Source organism: Cetorhinus maximus, chromosome 1 (assembly GCF_964194155.1).
Source record: "Cetorhinus maximus chromosome 1, sCetMax3.hap1.1, whole genome shotgun sequence".
Lineage (NCBI taxonomy): Eukaryota > Metazoa > Chordata > Chondrichthyes > Lamniformes > Cetorhinidae > Cetorhinus > Cetorhinus maximus.
The window spans coordinates 30,811,754-30,823,069 of record NC_135879.1 but is presented as its reverse complement, the minus strand read 5'-3'; the positions used below and the strand labels follow the sequence as shown (position 1 = coordinate 30,823,069).

Here is an 11,316-nt window from a genome sequence, read left to right as displayed (position 1 = left end):
AACTCATTATGGCCAATAGGGTGTGTGTGCATATGAATGCAATAGAAAGAGAACATAAGTAGGTGGAGCTCACCCAATGGTCTTTTCTTACTTAACAAAACACACTGCACTGTCATTGAATATGACTAAACAGCCTAAATATCATTTGGTCCATGGTGGAGAGGGGTTTGGGTTGTGAGTTGTGCGATAAGTTTCAGTTCATCTGGATATTTGCACAAATGACTAGAAAATAAGTTCAAACACCCTGGGTGGAATATTGTCATTGATTTAATTTTACATTTACATTATGACTGACATTTTCATAACTTGCATTAAAATACAAGTAGTATACTGCTTCATTATAATGAGTAACCATCGCTATGTGCAATTTACATTGAGAAAAGGGTTCTTCAGCCAAGATATTTATTTTAGATACAAAGCCTGTGAGCTGGAAAACTACAAACATACAGGTAAAATCGTCATTCATTCAAGATTTAATGACATTTTTAGGCATATAGACAATTTCTGTAAATACAAATGTTAGTAATTTTTTAGTACATTTACAGTTTGTAAGCACTTTATAAGTGATCTGAAGAGAAAAAGGTTTTATGTACAACATAATTATCACATTCCCAAGATAAGGCGGTGGTTACATTAGTGAAATGATGTAGGTGGCTCCTGGAAATGGGGATTCACATAACTTAATTGCTATTATAAACAGCAGGGGGCATTTTTAAAATCTAAGTACTGCATCCCTGATCTTCAAATACAAAAGGAATAATGCAACTATCTGTAAATCCATAAAAAATTTACTGCTGAAAGTAGTGCAAAAAAATGCACACTTTTTGCGTAGGGCTCAAAACCAAAGAGCTAAAATGGAATTTGTGTATCTTGAAACAAGACTCTCAGATACAAGCACACTAGAATTTGCCAAAAGGTACCACCTGAGCATAAAATTATGAGCCATTTTGTGGAATATCAAACTAGCTTTTCTCTGGATCAGTGATAAGGAATGCACGACTCTACCCTGCAGAATCTGCACTCTGCAAGATTACTTTTGAATCCAGGCATGTAAACCATGTCAAAAGGAATAAAATCTCAACTTTCTAGAGCTACGAACTCAACAACTGTTTAGTGAGTGCACCTCCTCTGCATTAGCAATTTTGACATATACACCGAAGAATGAGAAATAATTGGTATCTATGGTTCATTCTGCTTTCAAAACCGGAAAGGAATTTGGTGGGATTTTCTTTTTGTAAATAATTATTGATAATGGTCATCTAAAGGTCACTGCCAGCAATGTTGCTCTAGAGATTGAATGATATATTAGTAGTATTACTGTAACTACTTTAGTTAAGTCTAATGTGTCAAAAAATTGCCTCAACTAAACCTAGCTTAAATAAATCTAGACTTCAATTTTAAAAAAAATTAGAAAATTAGTTTAGCTAGAATGTGTTTTTCAGACTGGATGTTTAAAATTTTCCATGATTTGGACTAGAATTAAAAAACGTGAAGTTATTTTCTACATAGACGGGATTGACTTTTGAGGCCAGATTCCTGCAATTACTAACAGCTTCTCCCTATACCCGAAGTAACTCTTTCAAATAGCATTTTAAAACTGAACATTAGAGCGCTTGAAGCATCCAAAGTCCAAATGCAGCTAACATACAGAGTCAAAGGTAGCCTCCACAGACAATGCATGAAAATCCACACAACTTGCACTTAATTACAGTTATCAACTTGATTCCAATAATTTCCCCTTTTTGATGATGTATGTTGCTTGTATGTAAAGTTTTGAGTCACTGGCCATTAATCACTTCTGACCGCTTTATAAACAGATCGATGGCTTACTCGCGTAGGGCACACTGGCTAGAAGGCCATTAGCGGCAGGAACGTAAAGGCATCTTAACAAGGCATGATGGTCTGTTAAATGACAGCATGAGGTCACTTTGCACTTTTAACTGGGGCCTCCGACTCTGTAGACTGTCTTTCGTCAGTCCATGCTTTTCTGGTGTTCTTCAGTGCAAGTGTTCTCTCTTGGTCCACCAATACATAATCTACTTTTTCATCTGCTGGTACTGTACCTGTACCATTGCTTTTCTGAAATAAAACAAACAAAAAACCCATAAAGATGGCAGTATTATTCAGGTTTTACTCAGTAACAAAGGAGAACCTTGGAGGTGTCCAAGCCAAGGGAAATTAGTAATGGCTGAATACATGACAGTATCAAAGTGGAATTGGGCACATCTGGGTCAGCACCATTAGAGATCTGAAGTGCCAAACTCTATGGTCAGGATTTTCCCCTCGGCGATTTGGGGCGCGGGGCCCGCTCGCCGAGGGGAAAATAACATGGAATGATGGGAGGAATCCCCGAAGTCATCCGGGTCCCTTTAAATTTTTAGGAAGGCGGGCGGACAGCGAAATCAGCTGTCTGCCCGCCGAACTGTCAATGGCCAATTGAGGCCATTGACAGGCTAGTTGAGATAATTAAAGACCTACCTGTCCAAGCTTAAGGCTGGTGGGCAGGCCAGGAGCCCCAGCGGGCTCCAGATTATTCATGAAACTTCATCCACTGGCGGGATGAAGTTTCATGTCCGTTTTAAAAATATTTAATACATTTTATGTGTTTATTATTAACATGTCCCATCTCGTGTGACATTGTCACATGAGGGGGACATGTTAATAATTTCAATATTTATCTATTTTTACACTTTACTTACCTGTCACGATTCTCCCTGAGACAGGAGTTTGTCTCAGGGAGCAGTGCGCTCTTTCGCGTGCATGCGTGAAAGAGCGCACTTTGACAGATGGGGATTCCCTCCCCCCGCCGCATAGGAAGCGCATAGCGCATCCTGTCGGGCAGGCCGCTGGGCGGGCCTTAATTGGCCCGTCCACTTAAAATGGCGGCGGGCCCCGTTTCGGTGGCTGGGATCGGCTGTCTGCCCGCCGCCGAGCTGGTGGGGCCCACACGCCCACCAAGGGCAAAATTCTGCCCTATGTAAATAAACAGCCATTCCAGCATACTTGGAGACCAGCCTTTAACACTGGCAGCTCTTTAGAGCTGTACCTTTGGCTTGAATGAAGATTTGAAATGACTGAAATAAAACCATTATTTAGAGACTCCATGAGGTGACTTACCAAATCAAAAGTAGCTCCTATAAAAAGCAATGTTTAAATGCTCCTAGTGGAATGCAGCATAGTTGAATAGCAAGGCTATGATGCTGGTTTTTGTAGCCAACTACAGATACATTTCAAGCATTATGTGCGGTGGACTGCAAACTCTTGTCAGCAGTACTGTATAAAAGTGTACCTTTCGAGGTGGTGTTGATTTGCCAGGGTCTAGATCCAGGTCTAAGTACTCCACTTGTTGTTTGTCACCTTTAGATCTTGTTAAACTGCTTCCCCCATCAGAACATTGCTGTGCTCCTTGTTTTATGGTCTGCAAAAAAGTCAGAGAGTAAATTCGACATTACCATGGGGACAAAACGTGCAGCTTAATATCACCAATCCTCCCAAACAACCTGTTGCAATGCAACAGAGAACAGGTTGCTTCTTAGTGGACAAAATTGCCATTGTAAAATAATTACATTTGAAAATCTATTTAGGTTGTTAAACATTACTATAATCACATCAAACATTGAATAAATGTACCAAAGGTACATTCAGTCATTTAATAGTACAGGCTTGAATGTTGCTGAAAAAAGACACATGCTGTTGAAGCTTTTCATCTTGCACTCTTTAGGACAATCTGCAAGAATACCAAATGTAAAGGGAACAACAATTTATACTTCATGAGAAGAGAGTGCTGATTGATTGGCAAGTAGACCCTGATTGGTAGAGGCATTGCCATGGAGAATGCACCAGTTAGCTAATGCATTCAATTTTTCAGCAATACTAAAGATACATTTATCAAACAGTTGTTTTCATCAGTGTAGTAATCCAGGTTCCACTTCTGCTTGTTGGAGGTTGTTGAAAGGCTACACAATAAAGCAATTTTATAATCCAGTCAGAGGGGAGATGTGTCTGATAGCAAACAGGCCCCTCTGAAATCACTTTGTAGCAGACATTAGTCAAGTCGCCACAGGAAAATCTTATTTTTTCTTCAGCAGTGCCTCCATTAGCAAAGGACCGACCGAAAAAGCTCATTCAACTAATGTAGTCAACTTTAATTGACAGTTTGGGTCTCTAACGCACAGATATCTGGGCAGAAGAGAAGCACGCAAAGATTGTGTGACTACCAAGGGCTGGCAATATTCTTTTGCTTCATTTTGTTTAAAAATTTAAAAAATAAAATCCTTGAGAGGCAGTATGATATCATGTGAGGTACGTGTCATAAAAGTTAAATTAAAGTGAAAATAAGTGATCTAATTGTTTCATAATAGCGGGAATTAATTAATAGAAGGAACCTGCATTTCTAAATTACGTACAAATGGTAATGTTAATTTGGCTGCTGAAAGATACATGTGGAAGCGAAGAACTTTCCTAGCGGGAAGAAAACATCAACCTGACCTATACTGGTTACGTGTCAATGTCCAAAGCCGAGACCTAATATTTCTCCTCGCACTCTAGGGTGGGAAATAGCTTAGAGGAGCTCAAATGAGCTCTTCTGTATTCTATTTCAGCAGGAAATTAACTGGAGTGACCATTAATACATGACATATTATGATTCTGGATTTGCTCACATCGGGTGATAGCTGTCACTTCCAGAATTGCAAATAAATCTCATTATGTCCAGTAACAACAAAAATAATCACAAGTTAGTGACTCTTGCAATCTCACTACCATTAGCTGGGGTCATTTAAAACCACAAGTACCTTATAGACTAATATATTTCTAGCTGAAACAAAACCACTATTTAAAGACTCTACAATACTCAGGTTTCTGATAAGAATTAAGGACAGTATTTATAGCTCCTCTAGAAGCTTTATAACACATTATGCCTTCCTATAAGCCCATCATTCAAGAGACATTATAGTTGCAGAAACACCTCATTAAACATCATTATTGTGTTTCAGATGCTGTATACCTGTAACGCATTAATAGTGTGTACTCAACTGGGTGCTCAAGAATGGTTGACCAAAAAGTAACAATTCTTTACACAGAAAACCTTTTTCATTAAAAATACAGTCTTACAGTAAAACAGCTGCTTACAGAGATGAAAGCTGTGGTTCCAAAATCATCCCACCTCATCTCTTCTGTCCATTCCCTTCCTGATACTTCCCGCTCAATGGGTGTAATAGGAACAGTACAATAGAAGGACTCTTCACTGAAAAGAAATGGAGAGGAAGAAAGGAAATGGTAAACTTAAAGAAAGGAGAAACCAGAGCAAGTAGAAAGCTTCAGAAAACTACAAGAAAAAGCCATGATGTGGAATAGCACAGATCCTGAGAGAGGAAAAGAAGTGGGTTGATGGGAAAACAATACAAAAATGGTAATAGAAGTTGACAATACTGGAAAAGGTAACACAGGAGTTTTGATGCCCTAAAAGGAGCAAGAATAAAAGTAAGACAGCTTCTAGTATAGATCCTAAAAGAAATCAAAGAAAGAAAAAGAGCGATTAAAAAGAGAAATATAAGCAAAATGAGAGAATTCACAGATATACGAGGAGTCCTTCCAAATGCATTATTCCAACCTAGGTATTTTGGAACATAAGGACAAATTTAATCCCTTTTTGCAAAAGATGAGGTTTGGCTGGAAACAACTTACCCTGGTATCCAAATACAGCATTTATACAGACAGCCAGATAACTAACATCTTACCTTTACTTTAGTAATATTGAGTAGCCACCCAGTTATACTATGCAAGTTTTTACTAATAAAAGGATGTTTTTTTAAAAAGAAGTGTTTCATGGGAAGAATCAAATCAACATATTGCCTATGTTAAAATCAGAAGGATGATCACTACTGCCGCAAGTTTTGATTGTGAATGCTTCTAAATGCTCTATACCTACATTGCACCATATTTTCACTTTCTCTGCTGAGACCATGACATGATAATGCTACATTAAAATCGATGAATCTGAAGGTTACATACTGGATCGTCTGTGGAGGGAGCAGACTCCATGGCCACGTAGTTCTCCTCACTGTCCTCCTGTGAATCAGTGCTGGAAGCAGTGCTGTGTATGGAGGCTGGTCGGGGATTGACAGGAAACCTGGAGAGGCTGATTCTTAGGGATTATTGGGGGAGGAAAAGAAGCAACAGTCCAAACAGTTACACTTTATGATCCTCCCATATACAAGATCACCATTTGCAAAGAATAAAACTGTACTTGCACCTCCATAGTGAGGCTGTGGACTGAACTGGAGGCTTACGAGTAAACCACAAATTATGCTCAACTCATGGCAATATAAAAATCACGCTCAGGTTAATTAATAAAATAAATAGTGTAAAGGAACCAGAGTAAAAAGCTGAGATAATTCCAAGTTTGTTCCTTGTTTCTGGTGTTGGTCCAATTTTATTGATATACAGAATGTTTGGAACAACTTCTTCAAATTAATTTTCCAAGTAAAACAGCTTTTGGTAATTAGGATAAAATGTCCATTCATGTAAAATGAAAAAAAAATGACAATCACATAGGACATCAATAGAAAATAGGTGACTAGGTGCCATGGGGACGGATTCATAGCCTACAAAAAGCTTTTTGCATGAGTTATGCCCAATGCCACAAAAAATTGTTGAAGTAGTATCCTGTTTCTTGACATTTAGTCTACTTTTGCCAGATGTAGGCAAATAATCCCAATAATAGGGCAGATGAAAATGTCCAATTTTTAAAATGGGATTTAAACTGATTTAATCTCCTTAATGGAAGTAGCAACAATGGATTCAAATGAGCCTTTAGCAGGCAGCCTAAGCACAACACTTGCACCCACCTCAATCAGGTCATTGACTTGAGTGCATAATTGACACTGGCAATTCAATGCAGCTCCGAGAGAGTACTGCACTATCTGTGGTGCAGACTTTCTGATGAGAGGCTAAACTAGGGTCCTGTCTGTCCCCTTAGGTGGGCAAAATGTTCCACGCCACTATTCAAAAGGGTATTTCTCCCATTGTGTTGACCTGTATTTATCCCTCAACCAACATCATTAAAACAGATGATTAATTAATTTCTTTCAACGCTGTCTGTGTCACCTGGCTGTGTGTCACCTGGCTGTGTGTCACCTGGCTGTCTGTGTCACCTGGCTGTGTGTCACCTGGCTGTGTGTCACCTGGCTGTGTGTCACCTGGCTGTGTGTCACCTCGCTGTCTGTGTCACCTCGCTGTGTGTCACCTGGCTGTGTGTCACCTGGCTGTGTGTCACCTGGCTGTGTGTCACCTGGCTGTGTGTCACCTCGCTGTCTGTGTCACCTCGCTGTCTGTGTCACCTGGCTGTGTGTCACCTCGCTGTCTGTGTCACCTGGCTGTGTGTCACCTCGCTGTCTGTGTCACCTCGCTGTGTGTCACCTCGCTGTGTGTCACCTGGCTGTGTGTCACCTGGCTGTGTGTCACCTGGCTGTGTGTCACCTGGCTGTGTGTCACCTGGCTGTGTGTCACCTCGCTGTGTGTCACCTGGCTGTGTGTCACCTCGCTGTGTGTCACCTGGCTGTGTGTCACCTGGCTGCTGCAATTCCCTACATTAAAACAATTGAGTGCACTTCAAATGTATTTTATTGACTTTGAAGTGCTTTGAAGCAGCTCGAGGTCATGAAAGGTGCTATATTAAATGCAAGTTCTTCCTTTCATTTTAACATAAAACACTACAAAAAATGTTTTAATTTCTACCGTCAATTAACAGCAGAAGAAATATGTTGAGGCATAGAACACTATTTTTCCAAGCAACTGAGAAAACAAGTTTATTAACTTTATCGAAAAGTTCAAGTACTGGGACCTTATCTTTTGCATCATAGGTAAAAGACTCCAGTGCAATGCATCGGTGTTAAGAGTGTACGGCTCTGTACTAAGCGCTGCATCAGCTGCTCTGGAAATGATATTAAGTCCAAGTTGTCATCAGCTTGCCTTTGTGCATCACCTAATGGCCAGCTGAAGAACAGCACAGCCAGAAGCCTTGCTGCTGATCATCCAGCTAACTCTCTTTTGCAGGTGGTTTATGATCCAACCAGAAAATAGGGAACTAGAAAATAAGGGTGGCAGAAGATAAAGAATGGTCCATTTCCTGCACACATTTCTTACATGTTTCTTTTGGTTTGCAGGTAAAGGAAAGTTGCTCAGTCTCAACATCAGAAATTCTCACGTTGTGGGATTGTTATATTTGCCTCATAGAAGGTAGGGTTACATGCAACACAATGGGCCATAACTTCCTCTGAGTGGCAATCAGCATTGGAATGCTACTCTGTGCACATTTACCTATGCCAAATTTCTCCCTTGCCTTTCTCGGCTGACCATCCAACTCAGGCCGGGTGAGATCCAGGCAGCGTAGCTGTCTCTGAAGTCCAGCACTGTCAAATTGAAGGAGACACGCCCCATATATTACGGCACTAGCTGCCATAAAGCTGGTAAGTTTAAAGGTCCCATTGAAATTGACAGGGCAGGGAGAAGGTAAGTGAGGAAAGTAAGTGAAATGGATTTTGGGGTGGGGGGGGTGGAGGGGGTGGTGGTGGTGGTGGGGTTCGGAGATCGGTGGGGATGGGGGGAGGGGGTTGGACATCGGGAGGGGATGTGAGGGGGTGCAGCGGGCCAGACATCTGGGGGTTGGAGTGGTGGGGGGAACATTGGGAGGGGGGCGATGGTGGGGGTCAAACATCAGACGGCGGCAGAGCTGGGGTTGTCAGACATCAAGGGAGCTGGGGGCGGGGGGGAGAAACTGGAATTTCTGGGGGGTGTGGGTCAGACATTGGGGGGGGGGGTGGGGGAGTCAGGTCGGGTCAGGGGGTGAGAGTTGGGCCTGCAAGGGGGTGTCGAGTGAGGAGTCCCGTGCGGGTGGGGGATTCCCATGGGGGCCGGAGGCTGGAGAATACAGTGGGGGGTCCCCTGGAGGGTCGGGACTGTGGGGGCAGTCCCGTGGGGAGATCGGTCTGGGTCTTTACACTAGTTACCCAGAAGTTAGAAAAGGTTTTAATTCTTCTAACTTTTTCTGTGTAACTATTGGTATAACGCTAGTGGGACCATCCAAAGGTTGTGATTTAAACCGCATTTTTGGATGGTTCCCAGCGTAGAGCAATTGTCCAGAGGGAGTGTGCACTTCTGGGCAATTGCCGTGCAAACCCTTACTTGGGAACTTCCCAGAGGGATTCCCAGTGCATTTTTGGGGTACCCCCAAATCCGATGCTGGGGAGCCCAGAGGTTATGGCCCAATGAATTTGCAACTCATCTGGAATTCAAATTGTGTGGGTAAATTTCAGCATCACAGGTCTGACTTCTAAAATATTTTCTTTATGTGGACACTACCCAAAGACATTTAGTGTTCAAAAATGTTTTTTTTATTCTTTCATGGGATGTGGGCTTTGCTGGTTGGGCAGCATGTATTGTCCATCCCTAATTGCCCTTGAGAAGGTGGTGGTGAGCTGCCTTCTTGAATCGCTGCAGTCCATGTGGTGTAGGTACACCCACAGTGCTGTTAGGGAGGGAGTTCCAGGATTTTTGATCCAGCAACAGTGAATGAATGGCGATACAGTTCCAAGTCAGGATGGTAAGTGGCTTGGAGGGGATCTTCCAGGTGGTGGTGTTCCCATGCATCTGCTGCCCTTGTCCTTCTAGGTGGTAGAGGTCACAGGTTGAAGGAGCCTTGGTGAGATGCTGCAGTGTATCTTGTAAATGGCAAACACTGTTTCCACTGTGCGTCAGTATTGGAAGAAGTGAATGTTTAAGCAGGTGGATGGGGTGCCAATCAAGCGAGTTGCTTTGTCCTAGATGGTGTCAAGCTTCTTGAGTGTTGTTGGAGCTGCACTCATCCAGGCAAGTGGAGAGTGTTCCATTTCACTCCTGACTTGTGACTTGTAGATGGTGGACAGGCTTTGGGGAGTCAGGTGGTGAGTTATGTGTTGCAGAATTCCCAGCCTCTGACCTGCTCTTGTAGCCACAATATTCATATGGCTATAATTTAACTATCAACATCCTGAGGGTTACCACTGACCAGAAACTGAACTGCAGCAGCCATATAAATACTGTGGCATGCACACACCGTCCTGGCTTGGAACTATTTCGCTGTTCCTTCACTGCCGCTGGGTCAAAATCCTGGAACTCCCTTCCTAACAGCACTGTGGGTGTACCCTCATCACATGGATTGCAGCAGTTCAAGGCAGCAGCTCACCACCAGCTTCTCAAGGACAATTAGGGATGGGCAGCATATGCTGGCCTAGTCAAAGACGCCCACATCCCCTGAATAAATAAAGAAGGTTCAGGTAAATTTTTGGTCAATGGTAACCAAGGATATTGATAATGGGGGATTCAGTGATCATGTCATTCAATGTCATGGGGAGATGGTAAGAATCTCTCTTGTTAGAGATAGTCATTGTCTGATACTTGTGTGGCGTGAATGCTACTTGCCATAGCTCAAGCCTGAATGCTGTTCAGGTCTTGCTGCTTGTGGACATGGACTGCTTCAGTATCTGAGGAGTCGTGAATGGTGCTGAACATTGTGCAATCATCAGTGAACGTCTCCACTTCTAACCTTATGATGGAGGGAATGTCATTGATGGAAGCCGCTGAAGATGGTTGGGCCTAGGACAGCCTTAAGAGACCCCTGCAGCAGTGTCCTGGGACTGAAATGATTGACCTCCAACAACCACAACCATCTTCCTTTGTGCTAGGTATGGCCCCAACCAGTGGAGAGTTCTCCCTCTGATTCCCATCAAAAATGATCCAACAATTTCCAAGGGTTGACAATTATATCCCATATAACCAGTACCTCCTCTTTTTCTCTCTTTCAGTTATATTTAGCCCCAGTTAGCCCACTTCCTGCATCCTCACCCCAACCCCTCAAGCCAAGCGTTGGAAACAAAATGAAAGGCAGACTAACTTGGCTATTGATAGTGAATCTGTAGAGTAATCAGTAGGTGTTACACAGCTAGGTTTGAGGCACCTAAAAAGCATACACTCATTATCAGGAATGCACTTGAGAATGCACTGATGTACTTTTCTGAATTTACTTTTCTGAATGATATTTTAAGTATTTAAAAAAAAATTCAAGTTAATGCCAAAAATCATCTAAATTTGATGGAATCTAACATTGTGGCCAAGTCCAAAGTAAGTTAACCTTCATGAAGAAGCAGCCAATGTATAAATCAACCAGTTAATATTTTACACACAGTCTTCAAGCAATATGGATATGGACTGAAAATGCAATTTTCCATGATCCTAAAATGGAAACATTTCTTCAAAAAAGTGAACACATGGAGACTTATC

The 11,316-nt window shown here is 42.1% G+C and overlaps 1 protein-coding gene across 10 annotated transcripts in view; it reads right to left on the bottom strand.

The window, feature by feature from the left end:
* Nucleotides 1-249: 249 nt before the first annotated feature.
* gab1 (GRB2-associated binding protein 1) overlaps nucleotides 250-11,316 on the bottom strand; it is a 231,108-nt gene continuing 220,041 nt past the window's right edge. For 9 of the 10 annotated variants that reach the window (XM_078539363.1, XM_078539405.1, XM_078539397.1 and 6 more), the window contains 3 exons: nucleotides 6,013-6,145; nucleotides 3,290-3,418; nucleotides 250-2,079 (listed from right to left, as the gene is read on the bottom strand). In XM_078539363.1, the coding sequence (XP_078395489.1) occupies nucleotides 1,924-2,079; nucleotides 3,290-3,418; nucleotides 6,013-6,145 (418 nt within the window). In that variant the 3' untranslated portion in view covers nucleotides 250-1,923. Of the gene's footprint in view, nucleotides 2,080-3,289; nucleotides 3,419-5,130; nucleotides 5,246-6,012; nucleotides 6,146-11,316 lie in introns of all 10 variants that reach the window. The other variant, XM_078539371.1, reaches the window with a different exon arrangement.